Source organism: Monodelphis domestica, chromosome 7 (genome assembly GCF_027887165.1).
Source record: "Monodelphis domestica isolate mMonDom1 chromosome 7, mMonDom1.pri, whole genome shotgun sequence".
NCBI lineage: Eukaryota > Metazoa > Chordata > Mammalia > Didelphimorphia > Didelphidae > Monodelphis > Monodelphis domestica.
The window spans coordinates 101,965,800-101,989,288 of NC_077233.1; the positions used below are offsets into that span (position 1 = coordinate 101,965,800).

General features: G+C 37.8%; 1 protein-coding gene across 1 annotated transcript in view; it reads right to left on the reverse strand.

The window, feature by feature from the left end:
* The window catches only part of GRIN3A (glutamate ionotropic receptor NMDA type subunit 3A), a 235,045-nt gene extending 211,761 nt beyond the window's left edge, over positions 1–23,284 (reverse strand). Inside the window, exon 1 of the mRNA XM_007499642.3 lies at positions 21,442–23,284. Coding sequence (XP_007499704.2) covers positions 21,442–22,260 — 819 coding nt within the window. The 5' untranslated portion in view covers positions 22,261–23,284. The remainder of the gene's footprint in view (positions 1–21,441) is intronic.
* Between the last annotated feature and the right edge of the window lie 205 nt (positions 23,285–23,489).

Here is a 23,489-nt window from a genome sequence, read left to right on the forward strand (position 1 = left end):
GCATTAATTAATTAAACTAGGCAAAGCAATATGAAAAATGCTTTAAATTGTTATTCATTAGAGAAATGCAAATCAAAACAACTCTGAGATATCTCACACCTATCAGATTGGCTAAAATGAGAATAGGGCAAAATGACAAATGTTGGAGAGGATGTGGAAAAATGAGGATATTAATACACTGCTGATGGAACTTTGGACTGATCCAACCATTTTGGAGAGCAATCTGTAATTATGCTCAAAGAATAATAAAACTGCATATAACTTTTGATCCAGCGAAGACCACTATTAGATTTATTTCCTAAGGTGATCAAGGAAAATAGAAAAGAAACTATATGTTCTAAAATATTTATGTGTTGGCAAAGAACTAGAAACTGAAGGGATACCAATCAATTGGGGAATGGATAAACAAGTGGTGGCATATGATAGTGATGGAATAATACTATGCTGTAAGAAGTGACAAACAGGTTAATTTTGGGAAAAAATGCAATTATAAAGAGTTAAAGGAGCAGAGCCAAGAGAGCATCATATACAGCAACAGAAATATTGTTTGAAGAATTGTAAATGTCTACTTCCAGAGAAAGAACTGATAAACAGAAAGAAATGACATAGTTTTATATATACATATATCTTTTTGTCAAATGATGCCTTCTCTAATGGGGAGAGGTGAAGGTGGGAGGGAGTTAACTGGGTATTTAAATGTAAAGAATAAACAAATAAATTAAAAAATTTAAAAGCATTTATTAAACACAATTCTGGGCAAAGTACTATGTTAAAGGTTGGGTACAAAAATAGAAAAGCAGAGACAATCTTTTCTTTAAAAGAGTTCATAATCTAACTGGGGAATTGTGGGGATACATATGCAAGAGATTTCAATTGCAATTCATATAGAAATGTCCCTGTGGTCCTTTGAGTGCAGTAGCTAAATAGATGGTTATCTGTTTTCTTTTAATGGGCTTGTAATTGAATCTTGAAATGATCTTGGACTCAAGAGATGGAAATGTATCATCTTAGAATTGTACACAGATTTAAAACTGGAAAAGACATTAGAGATAATTAATTCTGCTTCCCCTCCCCCCCATTTTCCTGATTGTATTATTTTATAGAAGAGGGAACTAAGTCCATGAGGGGTTAGTGACTTGTCCAAGGTGTTACAGGTGGTAAATAGCAGAGCTTGGATGTGAACCTTGGTCTTCTGACTCCAAATTCAATGCCTATTACTTCAAAATAAAAATTTTTTTAAAACTCTTTTCTTCTGTCTTAGAACCAACACTGCATATTGGTTCCAAGGCAGAAGAGGGGTAAGGGCTAGGAAATGGAGGCTAAATGACTTACCCAGAGTCACACAACTAGAAAGTGTCTGAGGTTAAATTTGAACTCAGGACCTCCTGTCTCTGAGTCTGATTCTCAATCCACTGAGCCACCCAGCTGCCCCACTTCAAAATAATTTAAGAACTTCTAGACCTTGGCATTAGCCCTACTGCTGCATCCTTAGAATTTCAGGGCCTTTCTATCTGTTCAGCAGCTGAACTTTCTTTTATATGGTATTTTACCCAATATAAGAGTCAGTTTCTTGAGAAAGAATGATATGATTTTTCTCTTTGGATCTCTGGTGCTTAGTACAGGGTTCAACATAGAGTAAATGCTTAATAAAAATGTTTTAATTAATTAGCTAATTAATTTATAGGTCAGAGCCTTTGCATGATTTGTGAGCTATGTAAAAGTTAGATTCTGTAGGATTTGAGACCACTAATGGAATTTTGTATTTTGATTTTTAATAATCTGGTACCTGCTATAATAGCTGTTATAAATTTGTTATAATATATCATTTTGGACTAATTGATTTGTTATAAGCTTCTTAAAAACAAACAAATTAGACTACTAGAGGGTTCAGGTCCTCTTCAGCTTGAGCATTCTGTGATTTTATTATCCTGGCAATTTCTGTTTTAGGGATGTGTTCTGGAAACCTTATGTAGATCCCTGAACTTGCCTGCTGAACTAGCTTATAGGCACGTAACTTCCCAAAACATAAAGCACTGAACAAAAGCCCTGAGTGAATATTAACCAACTTTCTGCTTCTTTAAAGATATAAACTGCACAGACACTATGTTTTATAGTTTGGAGACCAGCTTAGAAAATTTCAGTTCCATCAGAAATTCAGTCCATTGACTAACTTTGTGGTCTAATTCAAGGACAAGCACACAAAGTACGAAGTCACAAATGAGATACGTGCAAAGAAGAGGTCTAATGGGAGAGTGAGGGCAAGAAATAGGAATAGAGAATTATCCAGCATAACCCAGCATAATACACAAAGTAAGTAATTTAACACGGATACATTGTGGGAAGTAGAATGAAATACAGCTACGCAGGTAGGTTGGAGTCAGATTATGGAGGTACTCAAATACTAGAGTCATGATGAGATTATACTTCATTTGGTGGTTGGTCACTAGGGAGCTATTGAAGGTTTTTTGAGGAAAAAATGATTTTATACAAATGCACACACACATATACACATGGTATCTCAAAAGTCTCAGGACAATTTTGAACTTTAATAATTTCAGAAACATAAATTTAAAAACATTTTAATATATATTTAGTTTTATGTCTTTTGAAAACAGCATTTTAAAAATGTTCATCTTAACTAGACAGTTTCTGGATGAATCTTCCTTAGACAGGTGGTCCCTTGGTTAACTGATCCGTTTTCACTAGACTTTTTCTTGTGGAGTCACATCAAAACTATCATGTATGCATGCAGAATGCATTCTTTGGATGATCTCAGAGCTATAATTATAATGTAGTCCTGGCGGTCACTGAGCACTAGCTGACGAAAGCTTTTATAAAGTTCAAAAATTGACTAGAGAGATATATAACACAAAATGGCGATTATTTTGAATTTTAGTATAAAATATCAATTTTTAAAACATTTATATAATTAGCCTTTAACATGTTCCTTGTTGGGGGATAAGTTTATAGTCTTTACAGTTCTAAAGTCATTAAGGCTTAAGATAGCAATGAGACTTTTGGGATCCTCTGCGTACAGATCTATATCTTTATCTGTATCCCTATCATAACCCATATTTATGTCTATTTCTATATACATCTATACTGATATCAATATATATGGAAGATAACTCAGGTATTAGAATGTAGTATAGATTAGAGAGGGGGCATATACTCAATGTAGGAATACCAAGAGGGAAGCTATCACAATAATCTAATAACAACTGGCTAATAATATAGCACTCTAAGTTTTACAAAAGTACTTTACATGATCACTTTTGAGTCTTGTGACTTAAAGGTCACCTTTTGAGGTAATTACTACAAGTATTATTTATTTATTTATTTTTTTTTGTAAACCCTTACCTTCCATCTTGGAGTCACATAGCTGGGAAGTGTCTGAGGCCAGATTTGAACCTAGGACCTCCCATCTCTAGGGCTGACTCTCAATCCACTGAGCCACCCAGCTGCCCCACTACAAGCATTATTATTTTCATTTTACTGAAGTTACAGTATATCTCGTCCAGAGTCACACAGCTAGTTAAGTTTCAGAGGAGGGGCTTTTGCTGAGGGTTTCCTGACTCTGGACTATATCACAGTGCCTGATTGGAGTGGTTACAATAGGGGTTGAGAGAGATAATGATATGGAAATAGGTCCTGATCAATGACACATGTTAAACCCAGTGGGATTGAACATCAGATATGGGAGGGGGATAGAGGGATGGGAGGGAAAGAACATGAGTCTTGTAACCATGGAAAAATATTCTAAATCATCTAATTAAATAAAATAAAAAAACAATAGGGATTGAGAGGAAGGGACATATTTGAGTTATGTTGAAATTGTAAAAATGACAAGACTTGGAAACTGATGGGATTGTGGGATGAAAGAAAGGGAAGGATCAAAGCTTATTACAATTTTATAAGCCTGGTGGGTGTGGAGGATGGTTTCAAAGCTGGATGGATAAGGAAGTCATTATTATCAAGATAAGGAAAATCAGAAAGGGAAACCAATTTGGGAGAAAATATGATGAGTTCGGTTTTAGACATTGAATTTGAGATGATGACAAGATATTCAAATGGAACTATCCAGAAGATAGTTGGAGATGTGAGTTTGGAGTTTAAGACACAGAGCTGGTTGGAGGTAAAAATCTGAGGGTCATTTACTTATGCTAATGGTATAAGCTTTTAAAGCTATAGATAAAGAAGAGCACAGAGAAGAGCACTGAATTTTGGGGAAAATATTTAGAAAACTAGTGGAAGAAGCAGAGAGAGAAAAATGCAGAAAAGGAGTGGTTGAACAGATAAGTGGAAAACAAGGAGAGTGTCAAGGAAGTTTAGGGAGTAAGGAATTTGAAGGATGAAAAGAGTAGTCAAAAATGTCAAATGCTATAGAGAGGTTAAAGAGAATGAAAATTGAGAAACAGCCATTGGACATGGCAATTAGGTAGTCATTTATGACTTTTGAAAGTGCAGTTTCAGTTGAGTGGATGAAAGAAACTACATTTCAGATGGTTAGAAGCAGCAGGCAGAAAATTTGACAGTGAAATAGAGAAATTGGATAGTAGGAAGAAGAAACAGCTGTGTCAAGAAATGTATTTTCAAGATCAGGAAGACCTCTGAATGCTTTTAGGCAAACGGAAAGGAGATAATGATGTAGAGAAAAATGTTGAAGATGCCAAAGAAAGTGGAGGCATAATTGATGAAATGAAATTCTGGAAGAGGAGGGAGGAAATAAGATTTTCTGGACAAATAGAGGGATTTGACCCTGGAAATAAGGAATATGACTTTCTGAGACTGCAGAGAAAGAAGAAAAGACGAATGATAATGAAGCATATGTAGAAGTGAAAAGATGAGCAGAGTTCCCCTTAGGTAGCCCACAGTTCTCTGTTAAGTGTGGAATGAAGTCACAATAGAATGGAAGGAAGAGTAGGTATGGAACTTTAGGAAGTGAGGAAGGTTTAGAAATTCTTATGTGGGAAGAAAATAGAATCAATACATGTAGAATATAAGAACTGCCAATCATCAGGAAAGTTGCCTTAAAATTAAATCTTATTCAAACTCCTTCACTTAACTTGTTTTTTTAATCTTATTCCTATATTAAATGGAAAATCAAAGAAAATAATACTAACAAAATAAAACATAGATTTGAATCTAACACAGAAAAATATTATAATAATATATTTTGTGAAATAAAATTTAGTTGATATTTACCAAAAAATTGAAACAATGGCATGGTTTCTTTTTTTGGCAGCATGTATATCTATTTTTTATTTTATCAGTGTAAAGGTGAACCTTTTAGAAACTGAGTGTCCAAATGGCAACCCTTATGCCACATGTGAGCTCCCTACCAACCCAGATGGGAGAGGGAGGAAGCACTCCTATTGGGATGCTGGGCAGAGGGGTGCATGATGGGAGAAATGTCCTCAGGTGTGCGAGGAGAGGGGGAAGAGAGCAGTCCCCTCAGGCATGTGTGCCATAGGTTCACCAATATGTGTATAAAGTTTTGCTTCCAGTGTAGAAATAGTTTTAACTGACACAGACCCACAAATTATTTGTAATGTATAGTCTTAGTGAGTTTGGGCCACTGAGTAGTTAAATGCCTTGAGCAAAGTCACATAGAACTAGAGTATGTCAAAGGTAAGACTTGAATGTAGGTCTTCTTGTCTCTAAAGCTAACCCCCTCTATGCTCCACCATTCTGCCTCTAGCTGTATAGATAGTATAAATATAGATGCTTATAATTAGATGTGCTTATAAAAAAATCAAATATGGTCCTTAGGCATCTGAGTCCTATTTTCCATCATTAAGCCATGATGGTTTAATAAGGACTACAAAATAGATTCTCTAGCATAGGAAGACAACCAGAATAGTAAAGGATCACCCAACTATACCATACAGAAAATAGTTGAAGGAATCTAGGGTATTTAACATGATAGCTTCTTTTTAAGTATCTGAAAGACTGTCAAGTAGAAAAGAAAATTTATTCTGTGGTATACGAGAAGGTATAATTAAAACCAAAGAACAGGTGGAGGTTACAGAGAGTTGGATGCCAGTTCAAAAAGGAAGAATGATAGAATGAGATGCCTAATGAAACAGAAGTTTTTGAGCTGACCTTAGATGACCACCAACAAGGGATATCATAGAAGTGAGACTCACATTTCATGGAAGATCAGAATAGATGACTTCTAAGGTCCCCAAGTACTCTGAGTAGATAGGACACTGGGCTTACAGGCAAAAGTTTTGGGTTCCAGCCCTTGTTTTGACTCTTAACTGTCTGATCTTAGGCAAATCACTTTAATTAGATTTGTAAATACCATTTGTAAAATGGGATTAATATTAAGTTACCTTAATTATTAAGTGAAATAATGTACAAAATGTGCTTTATAAATAATGAAGCTCCATATCAATATAAGATATTCTACCTGTTAATAATAATTCTTTATATTTTAGTTGTTTTATAGTTTTAAAAATTACATAAACATTTCATTTGATCCTCACCACCTTTCTTTCTCTTTTTTCTTTAAAAATCCTTTTCTTCTATCTTAGAATAAGTATTGTATATTTGTTCCAAGGCAGAAGAGTGGTAAAGGTAAATGACTTGCCCAGAGTCACTGTGAATCTTAAAATTTCTCAGACTTGTGAATCTTAAAAATTCTCAGACTCTACTTCAGAAGATTTGATTAAGCTAAACCCATTTTAAACAATGAAGGTACTTGATCAGGAATGTGAGAACTCTAAAATTACTCCACCCATACTAAAGCATAATTTAGGGGAAGATAAAGTTGTAAACTCCTTACTGAACAATGAAAAGTACTTAACCCATTCTTAAAGTAAAGCTAAAACCTTTAAGCTGGGTCTATTTTTAGATCTAATACAAAAAGGTGCTAAGTACCTATAAAGGTTAAATTAATCACTAAAAGTTCAAACAAGCTTAGCAAGAGGTGTGAGGTTTTAGTCTACCCAGAGAAGGTAATAACAAGGTGTGAATTAAGAATGGTCAGTCCTGTGAAAACGTCTACTGTGATTGGTAGATGTGAGAACTTAGGGGAGGTGACATAGGAGAAAATTTTCTTTAAAAGGAAGAGGTTTAAGCCTCTGAGAGAATTCAGCTATGGGGCTGAATTGGAGGCTGGTCTCTCTCTCGGTGGCTGAAATTAGTGCACCTTTGGTAGCTGAGTTGGAGCTCAGACTAGTTGGAGTAGCTAGGTCTCTCTGAACACTAGAATCTTGCTTGGGACAAATCTTGTGGTGAGTTGATAAAAGACTGACTGGTCTCTCTTAAAGCTCAGGCCTAGGCCAATGGCCTAGGCCCCTTTCCCATTATTTTCCTCTTACTCTCTCTCTCCCTTTCCTTAATTCCTTATTTGTATTAATTAAGATCTCCATAAAAACCCAGCTGACTTGGGTATTTCATATTTGGGAATTTTTCACATTTATTTTTAATATAAAATCAAGACACAAAAATTATCTTTACAGTTTTGGCAATTCAAAGTCTTGAAACCATATTTTCTTGGTCACAGTTTAAGGCAACCACTCCTTTGTCTGTAACAGTCACAAAGCTAGGAAGTGTCTGGGGCCATATTTGAATCCAGGACCTCTTATCTCTAAGCCTGGATCTCTATCCATTGAGCCACATGGCTGGTCCCTTCCTACCACCTTTCTATATCTATCTATCTATCTATCTATCTATCTATCTATCTATCTATCTATCTATCTATCTATCTATCTATCTATCTATCTAATCTATATTCCTGTCTATCTGTTGTCTCTGCCTTCTTTTAAGAAAACCACCTTTTGAGATAAAGGACAGAGCTCTTATTATTCTCTTTTTGTAGATAAGGAAACTGAGGTTCAGTGATCTGCCCAAGATCACTCAGGTACCAAGTGGCAGAACTGGGTACTTGTGGAAACAATCAAACCTAGAAGGGGAAGGGAGAAGGTACAACTGTCATGCCAGGAGTTGAATATGACCCCCAGTGTTGTTAGGTGCAAAAGGCATTCTGCTCTTGAATTCGGTGCTCTTTCTACTACCTCCCCCTTTTCCCTTGGGTGCCACTGAAAAGCCCATCTGTGGGCTATAAGCAGAGGCTTTGTCACTTGTTTATCTTAACTGCTAAAATCAGGCATTTCCTCTTTTTTAAGATTCTTTGAAATGGAGTCCATCTTGTTGGAATCCTGCTGGTTCATTCTGATGCCTGAGTCAGTCAATCAAGATGAGCCAGAAGACCAGGAAAAGGTTTCTGCTTGCTTTGTGGTAATGCAATTCTTCCTAAAATGCTTAAATTTTCTAACTTTAGAATATCTTTTCTTCTGGCCACCAGATGGCACTCTGTGCCTGCATCTATAAGAGTACAACAGACAACTACTATATTAAAGAAGAGCATAGAATTCCTTTTATTTCTCCAAGGATGCATTTAGTACAACTATAGCATTCAGTTGTGCAGCTAACATTATTCTCTATGTGAGTGAGTTACTTCTACAGTCTCAGACAACCTAGTATTGAATGATGCAAAGTATTCTTCTATTTGACCTCTTCTTATTTTTAGTTCAGAATATATTGCAGTCACATCAAAAATATAAGGTCTGGAAGGGATATCAGATACAATCTAGTTATTTCTTCCAAAGAGAAAGTTGGAGTCCAGAGAGGCCAAGCAACGTGTACAAGGAAGGTCATACTGAAATTTAGTAGCAAAACCTGGGCTAAAACCTTCTTGTTGACTGGTTCCTAATCCTGAGCTTCCTCCACCTCGCCATGCTTCTAGGCTCTGTCTTAATTATTTCCCATCCCTACTTAAATCTCTGCAGTTAGGGTTGGATGTCTAAAACTCATTTTTGAGGTTGGTTGGTTATCTGATGAAGATAGCCACACTGATTGTCTAATTATAGAGTGATGAGGAAAATTGATACACAATTCCTCCATAGGAAAGAGATATTGTGTGTGTGTGTGTGTGTGTGTGTGTGTGTGTGTGTATGTGTGTGTGTGTAGTTGTGTCCAACTTTTCATAAGAATTGGATTTCAGCTGTAAAAACTCAAAAGGATCCATTCCTTACAAATTGTTACAGCTTTCAAAGACCCAAGTATATCAACTTCAACTAATGCCCTTCGACAGACTGAAAGAGAGCGGTGACAGAACAGCTTTTGGTCCCTTCCTATGAATTAGACAGGAACATATTAACTGAGCTATTATTTGCTACAGTTTAAAATTCAGCTTGCTTGAGGGTAAAGGAAAATGCTAAGCCAGATTGCAAATGTATGCAAGAAAATCCTATCCCTAGTCACTTGCTTCAGGTTCTCTAGCAGCAGTTGATCTCCATGTTCTATTATAGTGTTTGTCACCATCTATCCCTCCATCACCTGGGAACCAAAGTCCATTTTGAGTAGACACAAAGGACTGTGTTGCTTTTCTTCTGCACCATTTAAAAATAATTTAATATTTAATTGTTTTAGTGCTATATATATATATTTTAAATAACACTGATGCCATTAGAATTTGAGTAAGGCACTTTGGAAAACGTTAAAGAGCCATCTAAAGGTGAACTGTTAATGACAACAACAACACTGCTGCTACTTAAGAATAAAAGGATTTTGCTTTACTGTTACCGCCCCCCCCCCCCAAGCTATTTTATCATGTTCTAGGCACAGGGAGTTAAAAGACTAAGTAAGATGTGGTCCCTGCTTCCAATTGTTTCTACTGTTTCCATATCTGTAAAACAGAGAGAATAATATTGATGAAGAAATGGAAGATCAGGGATGAAGTAGCTTGCCCATACCCACAAAGAATTATTTGTTAGTTTTCATTGATATTTTCTAAATAATAATAGCTTTATCATCAAGAGGCACGTAGGTGACGCAGTGGGTACAGTGTGGGACTTTAAAGTAGTCACGTGCAAATCCTGCCTCAGACATTTACTAGCTATGTGACTAGGCAAGACACCTAAACTTTCTCATCCTTAGTTTCCTCATCTGTGAAGTAGAGATAATAATAGCAAATGGCTCACAGGGCTGTTGTGAGAAATAAACGAGATAACATATTTACAATGCTTTGCAAACCTTAAAGCATTATATAAATGTGACCTATTTGGAGTGTTCAGCAATTTATCAGGCTCTAGAGAGAAGAAAGGATCAGTTAGGACCAGCTGCCCAATGTCCTCTATTCCTTAATTTCTTATGCTCCACTTAGTAAGGAAATCTACCAGCTCAGCCCTGAATCTCTGTTCTTCCTGAAAACTTGTAAAGGGCTGCTGCTTAGGAAAGTTTTGCATCACTTGAGTTTTAATCTGAAATCATTTATCTTCAAGTCAGCAACAATTAGCTGCTTCTATCAGCCATTCATCATGACTTGGAGGAGAATGTGTTTTTCCCAAGGGAGAGTTATACTTTTCATGGACCAAGCCAAGAAAAGCTGGAGTAGGTCAGAGTGGATTCAGGGAAATAAATCTCCCTGACTTACTCTTGGTATATAAAGTGAGGTAACAAGGTGACAGTTGCTATGAACCCATGTCCTGTACTGTCCCCTTTACTACATCAGATCCATAGTTCTATTTTTCTTACTTTATATTTTCTTGTCTGGTTGAGTGTGTTTCTTTTTAGATATAATAGTCCACGTGTGATAAAAATAAGTATTCATTACCTTACATATCTATTCTAAGAGCAAGGCTGAAACAAGATTTAAATCTCATTTGTCTCCTAATTACATATGTGTCCATGAAAATTTTCTTCATTTAGTGCCTCAGTTTCTACACTTTTAACATGAGGAAGTTGAGCAAAATGACTTCTAGAGTCTCTTCTGGATCAATCAATCAACAAACATTCTGTAAGTACTTACTAACCACCAGGCACTGTGCTAGATGCTAGGAATAGAGACAAAACATGAAACAATTTCTTTTCTTGACCAGAGAGACATCATGTACATGTATGAGTATATATAAAGGGGCAACTGGGTGGCTCAGTGGATTGAGAACCAGGCCTAGAGATGGGAGTTCCTGGGTTCACATCTGGCCTCAGTTACTTCCTAGCTATGTGATCAGGCAAGTCACTTAATCCAATTTGCCTATCCCTTCCTGCTCCTCTGCCTTGAAAACCAATACTCAGTGTTGATTCCAAGATGGAAGGTAAGGGCTTAAAACAAGTATACATAGAATCAATTTCTACAGAACAAATACAGATACAAAATAAATAAAAGGCTGTTAAACACAAGTTAATTGGAGAACAACAACACTTTCAGTTGTAGGTATTAGGATAACTTTCATGTAGTATGTAGTGTTTGAGCTGAATCTTGAAGAATGAAAGGGATTCTATGAGGGACAAAAGGGAAGGGGGGATGCATTCTAGTCACTGGGGTTAGTCAGTGCAAAGGGACAAAGATGGGAGAGGGAATGCTGAGTGTGTGAGGATCACAGACACCAGTTTGGTTTCACCTTATGTGAGAAAGGGACTTATGTATAATAAAGGTAGAAGGATTTTGGCTGTGGCCAGGTTGTAATGGGTTTTAAAAGTCAAGTAGAGGAGGCAATATTTTATTCTATAGGAAATAGAGAACCACTAGAATTTTATTGAAAAGGGGAAGAACTTGGGCAGATTGGTGTTCAGGGAAGATCTCTTTGACATCTTTATGAAGGATGGACTGAAATGGGGGAGTCACTGGAGGCAAAGAAGCCAAGTAGAGACTACTGCCATGGTCTATGTGAGAGAATATGAGGGTCTGAACTAAGGTTGTGGTCCTATGAGTAGAAAAAAGAATTTAGATGTGAGAGATATTGTATAGGTAGAAAGAGCAATATTTAGTTAATTGCTAGTTAATCATGCTAAAAAATATGAGAGAGAATAAGAAACTGAGTCAAAAAGATTGTACACATCAGAAACTGGAATAATGACATAAATGATCCTATGATTCCAATGCCAGATTTAGTCAGTAAGAAAGTAGTATGCCAAACATATAATTTATTATAGGCTAGTAGCAGATGATCCTGATTGGTGGTAGACTGAGGATGAAGAATACAATATAGCTACAAGTGTTCTTTTCATTGAAGTTTTTTTGGGGGGGGGTAGTTGGAGTATCTTAAGTGATAACCTGGCAGATAAATTACTTAGACTGGGATAGACTACTTAAGAGAAAATAAAGGTCTAGATTTGTGAGTTTGAAGCCAAGTTTCACAAGCTTGGTACACAGTAAAGTATTTATCATTGCATGAGATGGATTAGATTCTTAGTCAAACATATCCAGAGAATTCTCTAGGAGAAGAGGATGATCATTAGTATTAAAGGCCACAGAAAGGTCAAGAAAGATAAGAACTGAGAAAAAGCCATTGGATAAGGCAATTAAGAGGCCACTAAAAATGTTGGACAGAGCAATTTCTGTTGAATGATGACATCAGAAGCAAAGTTGCAGAGAGTTTGTAACTAGGTGGAAGGAGGAGTGGAAGAAATGAATGTGATAATTTTATCAAGAAGGCTAATGGAGTACAGGAGAGATATGGATTTGTTTTGATGAGAGAGGTCAGATCAAATAATATTTTTAAATATGAAGAAGAGGCGGATGTGTTTTTAGGGAGCAGGGAAGGAATCAGTAGATGAGGAGAGATTAGAGGCAATCCAGGAGAAAATCTATTGTAGACAGTGGGATGGGTTAGAATCAAAGGTGCATATTGAGGAGTTTGCCTTGATAAGGAAAAGGGTCACCCTAGTCAGGGAAGATATTTGAGTTCCATGAGATCAAGAGAAGGGAAGAAGACACTCTTGACCAATGGTCTCAAACTTTGGCTCTGTGTGTGATGAGGCCCTCAGCTGAGACAATAGGGCAAGAAGTGTTCTGGAGGGATGAAAATTAGCTGAAGCCAGCTTGAGCCAGCTATTGAGAGTCAATTCTTAAACTTATAGTGTGAGCCTTTATATGTTGGAAGACAGCAAATACTGCAAATCACAACTTGATTTATTGTTTTGTTGATTATCTAGACTTAAGAAAGTGATTCAGACAATGTTAATAATACAGATTAAACTTAAAAAGTGTGTCATATCTACATTTCCCCAGTTATTTGTTAAGCATTTACTGGAACATCCCTGGGTCAGGCTTTTAAAAGAAAATGGTAAAATCTAGGGTAAAATAGGTAAAAAAATAGGTAAAATCTATTCATTTCCCATTATTGGACTTCAGCTTCTTCATCTGCAAAATAGGGGAGTTCAATTAGAAATCTGTAATATTCCTTCCAGTTCTAAATGTTGTGGTCTTATGATTTTTCAAATAGAATTTGGTCAAAACATAGCCTGAAAAACTTTTGTGGTCATTGAAGTATCTAAGATGGTGAGAATAATTCATTTTTGGAAAATGTGCTTCCAGAGAAACTGGTTGAAATAATTATATTGCTTTCTCTTTAATTGTCAGTTTCACTGCAATCATTTATCCAAGGATGTCAGCATACTGTAAAGTGTATGATGCTCTCTCTCCTCAATTCCCACTCCACCATGATTTCTGAGGTCTAACATATAGGATTGTGCACTTAGAAAGTTGACTTAAGTCATTCCCCTGTCAGTGGCAAATAAAGGCTATCTTTTGGCTTTTAGATTTTTTCCCCCAAATATCTCCACGAAAAGTCTTTATCAATTGTCTATAAACTTGAGTTTCCTATTTCTAAATGCCTCTTGGATATCTCTAGCTGTCTCTATCTCTAATCTCTATATAGGAACACCCCTGTCCCCCTAAATTTAGTACATCCTCTCTAAATCCTTCCCCTCTTCCCAGCTTGCTAGATTCTGTGTATGGCACCATCATCCTTCTCAAGTTCCCAGTACGTCTTGGAGTTATTTTTTTTAAATCCTTACTTTACCAAGTATAGGTTCCAAGGCAGAAGAGTGGTAAGGGCTAGACAGTTGGAGTTAAATGACTTGTCCAGGGTTTGAGATCACATTTGAAACCTCCTATCTCTAGGCCTGCCTCTCAATACCCTGAGCCACCCAGCTGCCTCTGGAGTCACCTTTTTTCCCACTCCCAACTGATGACCAAATCCTCCTCAGTTTATTTTCATAACAGGGCTGGAATCCTTCTGTTCTCTTCTTTCTAGTTTCACTGTCAACAGCCTAGTTCCAACACACATTACCTCTGGCAGGAACTATTGTAACAACCTCTTAACTCCTCTCCCTGCCTTTAGCTTGACAATAAAACCTTTACAGCACTGCCAAAGTAATCTTCCTAATGCACCAATATAGTCATGTCACTCCCTACATCTCGTTGCCAACAGGATAAAACACAAACTCTTTAACCTGATATTCGAGAGTCTGAACAATCTGATTTCAGCCTACCTCAAACCTTATTTTATACTACTCCTCTTCAAACACTTAGTGCTCTAGACATTCTGGAAAATTAGCCTTTCATTCATCTCCTCCAGGCCTCTCTCACTTTTGGACCTTGGTACTGGCCTTCTCCTATGTCTGGAAAGGACTCCTTTTATATCTGTCAATTAAAAACCTTCTTTTCAAGCTCTGTCTCTGGTGTTACCTCTCTCATGAAGCCTTATCCCATCCTCCAGCCAAAAATCTCTCTTTAGGATTCTCCTTTTTTTTGTTTCAATTCAATTAAAACTATTTTTCTTTTTGGAATTTGTTAAAAGAGATGGCTCACTGTGTAAAAGAGAAATAAAGGAAGTTTTGTAAATGAGGTAATATAAAAATCAAAGATATCAACATATCTGATATTTTATCTCCTTACTTGTATATGAGCATTTTGCTGGTATGCATAGCACTTTTTGGACTTTGTAATATAGTTCAGGGTAGGATCAGCAGTAGAGGATAGGGGAAGACACATTAGATTTGGAATCAGAAGGACCCAAGTTCAAATTCTTCCTCCAATATTTACTTATTACCTGATCCTCAGCAAATTATTTAATTGCTCTCATATCTCATCTATAAATCCTTCAGTTTCCTCATATAATAATTAGGGATAGTAAAAACATCAACTTTACAGAGTCTTGTGAGTGTCAAATGAAATCACCTATATCAAGGACTCTTAATTTGGGATCTATGAATGAAAAAACTCAATAAATATATTTCAATATATTTGTTTTCTTTGTAAACTTATATATTTCATTTGTGCATTAAAAAACCCTTTTCTAGGAGGGAATTCATAGGCCTCAGTAAACTACCAATGGGGACTATGACAAACAAAAGGTTAAAGACTTCTGATCTATATAAAGTACTAAATAAAAGTAAACTTTTAGTAATATTATTAAACTTGTTGAAGGCAAAGACTTTTTTATTTTTATTTCCCATTCAGCACAATGCCTTCTATAAGGCAAATGTTTAATATATATTTGTAGGATTAAAATAGTCATGGGAAGGAGAGTCTGTAGCTAGGGAGAATATAGAAGTGGCTCAATCAAATATTCACCAAAAACAAACAAATAATTACTGTTTGAAGCCAGGCCTGATGAGTGGCACCTGTTTCTAGGAGGGTTTAAATGCATTTTTACCCCAGTTTTCACACTACTTTAAATGCATTTGGCTCACATTGTGGACTCATACCAATCTTTTAGGAAGATGTGAAATGAAATATCCTAGGCCTAGGAATCAGTTGGTTCCTCCTCCTCCCCTTTGATCCTTAGTTTCTATTGAGTTATATAACCACACAAAAGTGACCTACTTTCTCCTTCTTCCTAATGATAATAATTACAGCTATGATCCCACTATCCCACAAGTAGATAGTGAATGTTGCTGAGATGGTAGAGGAAGTATTCTATGATTGAATCAAATGAGCATAGACTTAAAGGGAAAGAACACCTTATAATGAATTTACCCCATTCATCTTTTACAGAGAGGTTAAGAAACATGCTGAAGATCACACAGTTACTAAGGGATAGAGCTGATATTTGATGGAAGGTTCTCTGATTCCAAATCCAGATGTTTATTCAAGTGTAGATATATGAAAGAAGATTAAAAGTACTAGAACAGGTATGAATGACATCTACACCAAATATTTCCTATAATGACTAGGAATCTCTAATAGTAGAAGAAACAAAGATTTTCTCCTAGATCCATAGTATTGCCATTGTTAGGGCAGATTGGTCTTTCTTTATGATCCGGTGGGGTTGGCTACCTATCTTCTCATAGCTAAAGCCATGGTCAGCTCTATATTCAGACAGTATATTTATGCTATATATCTAAAGAGACTTTGAAAGACCCTGCATACACCCTAAGTATCTTTCCCACTGACTTGCCTCCCTGTCTTTTATTCTTATATTATTTTCTTAGAGTAATAGGATTTACATTAGAAGTGAATTTATAGATCATCTAATCCAACTCCCTTATTTTACATATGAGGATATAATGCCCAGAGAGGTGAAAACTACTCACCCTAGGTCTTATAGCTAGTAAGCAGTCAAGTCCTGATTCTAGCTCAAGCCCTCTGACTCCAAGTCCAATTCTCTATCTTTGTACATCAAGATGGTTTTCAACTTACTTCTTAGATAAAAAAAATTCTAGAGCTTGAAAAATGCAATTTCTATGTATAACCTGGTGGAGAGAGAGACAGTATGCCAAGTCATTAATTGACACTAATCCTTTAATATCCATTTACTCATCAGATTAAGTATTCATAAGTTTTCTTGTTTAGGTTTAGGCAACTCATTTCTCTGATTCTGGTTCACTAATTTTATTGATTAACCCCATTCTAGTTCTGTGATTTTATGCCTGAACAAATTCCTCATCTTCATTTTATCTGGCCCTTTAATTCTTGTATTATCATTCTTTCAGCTTCAGATGATGATTATTGATGCTAGATTCTATTTCCTGTTGGTGGTATGAGTACTCCCAACTACTAGATATGCCTAAGTGTCACTCTGATGGTCTGTAGGTACTAGGGAAGTCATTTTTTTTACAGGGAACATGGTATTGCCAGTGAAATAGAATAATGATCTAAATAATTCTGTTCTTGTTTAAATAAATGTGTGTACACATTTTAAAGATAGAGAACCCATTACTTATGGTTGACCTTTCCTGAAAAAAAAAGGAATCTCTTTCAGATTTTTGGTTTTCAATACAACCAAAGTTTTGGCATGTCTCTAGACATTATTCAAATATCTACTCAAGGAAGGAAATTACTAATACTTATGCCTTTCTTAGTGACTTTCTCCATTATAACCCTTTCCTCACAGAGAATTATGTCAAAACAATGGGTTAGAGGCAGCTAGATGGCTTGGTGGATAGAGTTCTGGGTTTGCAGTCAGGAAGATCTGAGTTCAAATATGACCTCAGACACTAGCTTTGTGACCCCAAACAAGCTACTTAACCTCTTTTTGCCCTAATGCACCAGAGAAGGAAATATATAGCAAATCATTTCAGGATCTTTGCCAAGAAAACCCCATGGACAGGTGTTCTATGGTCTACTGGGTCACAAAGAATAAGGACTTGACTGAATAACAATAGTTCAGACCATTACTAACCAAAAATAGATTTCTGTGCTAGAGAATGGCAACCTGAAAACAAGATGAGCAGAGCAGCAGCTTCTCTTTTCTCTAAAAACAATATTGATTTTAATCAATAATAGATAATTTTTTGACTCAGTTAACTAAGTGACAAATCCATTGGATGTCACAGTTCCCCTTTCAGGTTCTGCCACACAACCCTTTTCAGCTCTAGAATATAAAAAAAATAATCTAGTTACCTTTTGTTACTTTAGGTACAAATACCTTATATACATTATCTCATCTGACCTTTGCACAAGTATCACAGTTCACATATTATCTCAATTAAAATAAAATCTAGACTTTTTTCATCTGTATAGGGAGCACACTAGGTAAGTAACTTCTACTAAAGAAGATTAATACTTTCTCTTCAACTTATCCTTAGTGATTCCTAGTTGTGTGACTTAGCCAAAGTCACACATTTATTATGTGGCATAGGCAATACTTGAACCCAAGTCTTTCTGATAATAAGGATAGCTCCATATGTCCAATTCCACTCTGCCCCATTTAATATAGGAGATAGATTCAGAGAGAGTGAGTTGGCCATGACTACATAAGCCAGGAAGTGTCAGAGGAAGAGTTCAAACCCAGATCTCTCTTGATTCCAAGTTCAGTGCTTTTCCCACTCTATTATCATCAACAAAATGGAAATTATGGGATGAAAACTAAAACAGGTATCAAAAAATCAATGTTAAGGTATGTGATATTGCCCAAGACACTAAATGCTGCCTTTCTGGGACTCAATTTCTCATCTGTAAAATGAGCAAGTCTTTTACTTTTTTGCTTCTAGAATCCTATTTGGATTAGGTTTACTTTTCATTAGGCACAGAAAAAGAAAAGCTACTTGTTTAGAAATTTTCATTATTATTTATTCTAAGGGAAAGGAAAAGAAACCATTCTGTAAATTGCAAATTCATTTTGACTTTTAATGGATTGGAAAGATTTATGGAAATATTTTATATTATGTCATTTCCCACTCACTTATTACAATTAGTTAAATATGATAAGTATATAGGTTTGCATATGAAATACAAATGAGATAGTAGGATTACTTAGTTGTCTAAAACAAATTGTATGTAAATTCAATGTCCTATATGTATGTTATTAAAATAAGTGATTGATCTAATTTCAAATACCTTTCTAAGGACAAAAACAAACATGTTTAGTAGAGTATTCAGTTGATCATTAGTTATCACAGTCTATATTTGGCATTACTTGGTTCTCTCAATGGTTTTAAAGGTAGAGACCAGATAATAATTCTGATTATAAAAAATAAGCTTATGGTTACATAGCAATTATTAGGTTTTAAATCTCATTCTTCATAGTAGCCTTGTGATCTAGGTCATGAAAGTTTTGTTATTCCCATTTTATAAATGAAGAAATTCAGTTAAGTGACTTGTATAAATTCTTACAATAACAATATATAACATTTATAGAATGTTTTGAGGTTTAAAAGGCAGTTTAAGCATCTTATTTGATCCCCACAACAACCTTATTAGGTAGATACTCTTACTATCTCCATTTTTATAGATGAAGGAAATGAAGATTAATTGACTTACTTATGATCACTCAGCTAGTAAGTATTTGAGGCTGGGTTCTATTTCAAGTCTCTCTGCCTAGAGCTTTTTCTGATGTAATGTGAGGATTGATGTGGGGATTGTAACCCAGGTCTTTTGATTCTAAGCAACATTTATGGTTTTTAGTAATTTTATTTGTTGAGGGTTATAAAATCAATCAATCATTGAGTACTAATTATCATCACTTATGGACCTGGCACTGTTCTCAACATGGGGATAAAAAGAGAAAAATAAAAATCTTTGTCCTCAAGGAGCTTACATTCCAGGATGGGAGATAATATATGTATATATATATATATATATATATATATATATATATATATATATATATATATATATATATATATATATATACATACACACACACATACACACACAAATAAATTGAAGATATTTTATGGGAGAGGTATCTGCAGTGGAAGGGATTAGGAAAAGCTTCAAGTAGAAAGTGTCATTAGAACTGAATTTTGAAGGAAACCAGGGACTGTAAGAGGTGACAAGGAAGGAGTGCATTCTAGGCAGGAGGGATAGCATGTGCAAAGGCCTGGAGATGGGAGATGGAAAATCATATATGTAGGAAAGCAAAAAAAGATAATTTTGGTTGGACTGCTGAATATGTGAATGAGAGTAATATGTAACAAGCTTGGAAAGCTAGTTTGGAGTCATATTGTGAAGGCTTTAAATGCCAAACAGACATTTGTATTTGATTCTAGAGGAAAAAGGGGGGAGTCGCCGAAGTTCACTGAACAACATTCCTTTTTTATATACTGTCTAATAGATCATATGACTTAGATAACACTAAAGAAAACAAGAATACTAATCTGGGAAAATTCTTGTCGTTTAGGATTCTTTTTGGATGAGAAATGGAATCTAGGGCCACAACTGCAAAGTAATGGAGTATTAGGCAATAAAAAGGAAGTGACAAGAAGCATTATGCTGACTCTTGAATTTCATTCCTTCTGATTTTGATATGTACTGATAATGACACATCCTATCAATGTAATTTCATATATAAAACACTTGGGCCATAGGCAGCACTGCACCTGTGCTCTTCCGCCTCTCCATCTGCTGTATCACAGCCATTCAGATTCAGGTGACAGAAACCTTTTAGATGAAAGTTAATTAGCCAGTGCACTGCAGATCAAATCTTTCCAGTTCAGCGCCAAATAGAAACATTCCAGTCCAAAGGGTGGACTTGTGCCACCCATTTCCAAGTTTCAAGATGTAATTTATTTTTTAACTTGAGTGGAGTAAAACAAAAACAAAAAACCTCCAGCAGTCTCTTTAAGTCTAATGCACATTGTATGTTAAACTTCATACACTCAGGAGTCCTGTGTGTACTTCTGAACGTGCATTTAGGAAGGAAGAAAAGAGGTTATAAATAATTGGGGAAAATTGGAAGAATAATATGATTTGGGGCCATTAAATATTCTCAGTTTTGTTCTTTTCCATTGACTTGTTGGCTAACCGTCACTAAGACCCTTAATTATTTTTAGCATCCCTATCTTTAAAAGAGAAACAATGACAATGACACACCTATTTCATATAAATGCTTTCCCAGCACCTTATCCCATTTACAATTCTGCTAGATCTTCAAGCTGAATGAGCAGTCCACCTGCTGCCCTGAACTACAGCACCTATGCTGTCAGCAGTCCTTTACTCAAAACCCTAAAGAAATTGCCAAAAAAGAGGGGGAAAAAGCTTTTACTCCCTTCTCCCTTTAAAGAACCATATTGCTGTAAACTCCACTTCAGATTAACTAAGCCACTTTAAGCATAAAAGCACTTTTTCCTGCATGTTACAGATTTTCTGGAAATGTTCAAATATTCTTAGTTTTCAGAATCCCAAATGCTTCTGAGTATAGGGTACAAATACAACCATACCGTCCCCTCAGTCCCCCTCACCCCCCCCCCCCCAAAAAAAAAGGGCCAGATCATCTGAGCTGAGCTGACACACTGCTTTGCCCTGCACGCCCAAGCGGCTTCTTCAGAGCAGTGCACTTTCCCAGAATGGGCTTTGCTAGGGAATAGTAGTATATTTCTGCTATATTCTCTGTACCCTCTTTCGAAGCTGTAAAGGCAATTGCTGTCCAGCGTTCTGAAACATCTTTTCCTTACTCATGTCTCACTGCCACTAGATGATGGTATGTACAACCTCAGGGTTCTCCCTTCTCAACAGAATGGGAAGAATCAGCCTTTACTACTCTGCTTCAACCTGTGCCATTCCCTCCACCCCCACCATTATTCACATATTTGTTTTGTAGGATCAATAAATTACCAACTTTCAAAGCCAAAGAAATATTTCCTCTCCTCCTTCACTGTTATTCCACTGCTTTCCTTTCCTTTTTATTTCTTCAGCTTCCTATATACCCTCACTCTTAATTACCACCTCCAACTCATGCCATTTCACGGACCCTCCCTTACCTGACTCTTCCGAGGAAATTCGTAGCGCACTATACTGATTACTGGGATGTGCAAGACAGAACTGATAAACTCGAGCTCCAGCATCTCCCCCTGGCTTTGGGGGAAGGCGAGCAATGCTGACACCCCTTGTACTACCACAGTGTGGCACACACTCTGCAGGAAGGAGACGGGGTCACTGCTCCAGGCTGAGCTCGGAGAGGAAAAGGGCAGGAGAGGAAGGTCTCCCAGTCCGGCCTCGATTGCCATCACCACTTCCAGGGACAAGTTATAAGGCAAAAGTCCCGACATGCGGTTCAGGTTCTCCACTGCGAAGAGCAGAGCATCCCTCGGAAAGAGTGTTGACTCGCTCGCACCTCCGGGCAGCCCAGCCCCCCTGCTGTGCAGGGCGCTCCCAATCCAGCTGCTTGGCGCCTCTGCCCCACCAACGGAAACGGGGGTCCTGGACCGCCAACTTCTATCGCTTGCCTCCACCGATGCCACTGCAGCCACTGCCTCCGCCTCCGCCCTGGCCTGGCTGTCCACAGCCCCTGCAGGTTTCCCTGCTGTGGCGGGCGCCACGGCGCCCCCGGGGTAGATGTCATTACGTTGCTCCCTTGCCCCACTCCAGCTTTGTCCGCTGCTGATGGTAGCACGGGTGGCTGTAGTCCAGGGTTGCAGGTGGACCGCCCCGATCCGCACTGTGTGCCCGATGCGCTTGAGGATCTGGCAGGGTTGCGGGTGGGATGAGGAGCCGGGGACCCTGGCCAGTACCAGCGCACAGGGTGGCAGCAGCAGCAGACAGATCCTGCTTAGAACCCACCACAAACTCAGTCTCCTCATTACTGAGACCCGAAGCGGGAAATCCGGGGGGCCCCAGGGAAAGCGACGCCCCCCCCCCCCCCCTCCGCTGTCTCCAGACGAAGAGAATTCCAGAGAATCCAAGCCTAGTCCACTTACAATCTAACCCCGAGGGCCCTGCCCCTTCCTCAACGAGGAGGAGCAGCCAGATCCGCCCCGACCACTTTCCCAGCCATAAAAGTTGTCGCGGATCTTCCAGGCAGTCACTTTGGGCCGCTTTCGCCTTAAATCGGGTGACTCCCGGAGCCTCTCTCCACCTCCTCCTCTCTTTCCTTGCAGCCCCTCACATCTCTCAGCCCCCAGCTACTACAGCACCCTCAAAGCACATTTCACCGCCCAGGCATTCCTTTAACTGGATCTGCCCCATCCACAGTTCTTTGGAGAACTCAGCCCAAGGCGCCCCTCAACCTCCAGGGCTGTTGGGGCAAGCCGACAGCAGGATTGTATATATGAACCTTAGAACACCAGCACCGAAGGCAAAAACAGAGTCTAGGCAGCTGGGCGTCTAACAACTTACAACCGGTGATCCAGGGGAAGTGGGAAGAGGAAGAAAAGCCACCCCTGAGTCTCCCTCTTTATTGTTCCTTTCTGGCAACATCTGGACCTGGATAATTCCCGAGGCAGCACTGAGGTAAATTCACCCCCTTTCTGAAGGAAAAGGGAAGCCACATCCACCTTCCTGCACTGGCTGCTGTTCTTTCACCTCGTGCTCGCTTCATTTTCTTTTACATGACTTCCCTTTTCTTGCTTTTCTCCTTTCTTTCTGCCTGCTGCCACACTCTTTCCTTGGTGAAATGCTGGTGCTACTGGGTAGCAAAGGGTTCTGTTAGAAGAGGCAAAGTTATCCCCGCCCGCCCGCCTGCCTCGCCCAGCCCATCTCCTGTTGCTGGAGACGTGCCTTCTGCCTGTCGCTTGGCTGCGCTAAACTCCCACTGATCGTGATCTCCTCTGGAGGGTGATCAGACGGAACAGAGCCTCTGGAACCTCCTCTCTCCTCCGAGGCTGGGATTTGTAGTCTTCTAAATCTCCTTCAGAGGAGGAGAGGACCTCAGTTTTCAGAGAGCCAATGGGGATGTGGAAGCCAAGGGCTCCAAGTCCAGCCCTCCTCCAAGGATGGTTTCAGAGAACTGTTCATTTAAATGACTTCCTGCAATAGATCATTTTCACAGGTTTCTAGAGCAAAGGGTATTTAAACAAGAAGCATTTATTCC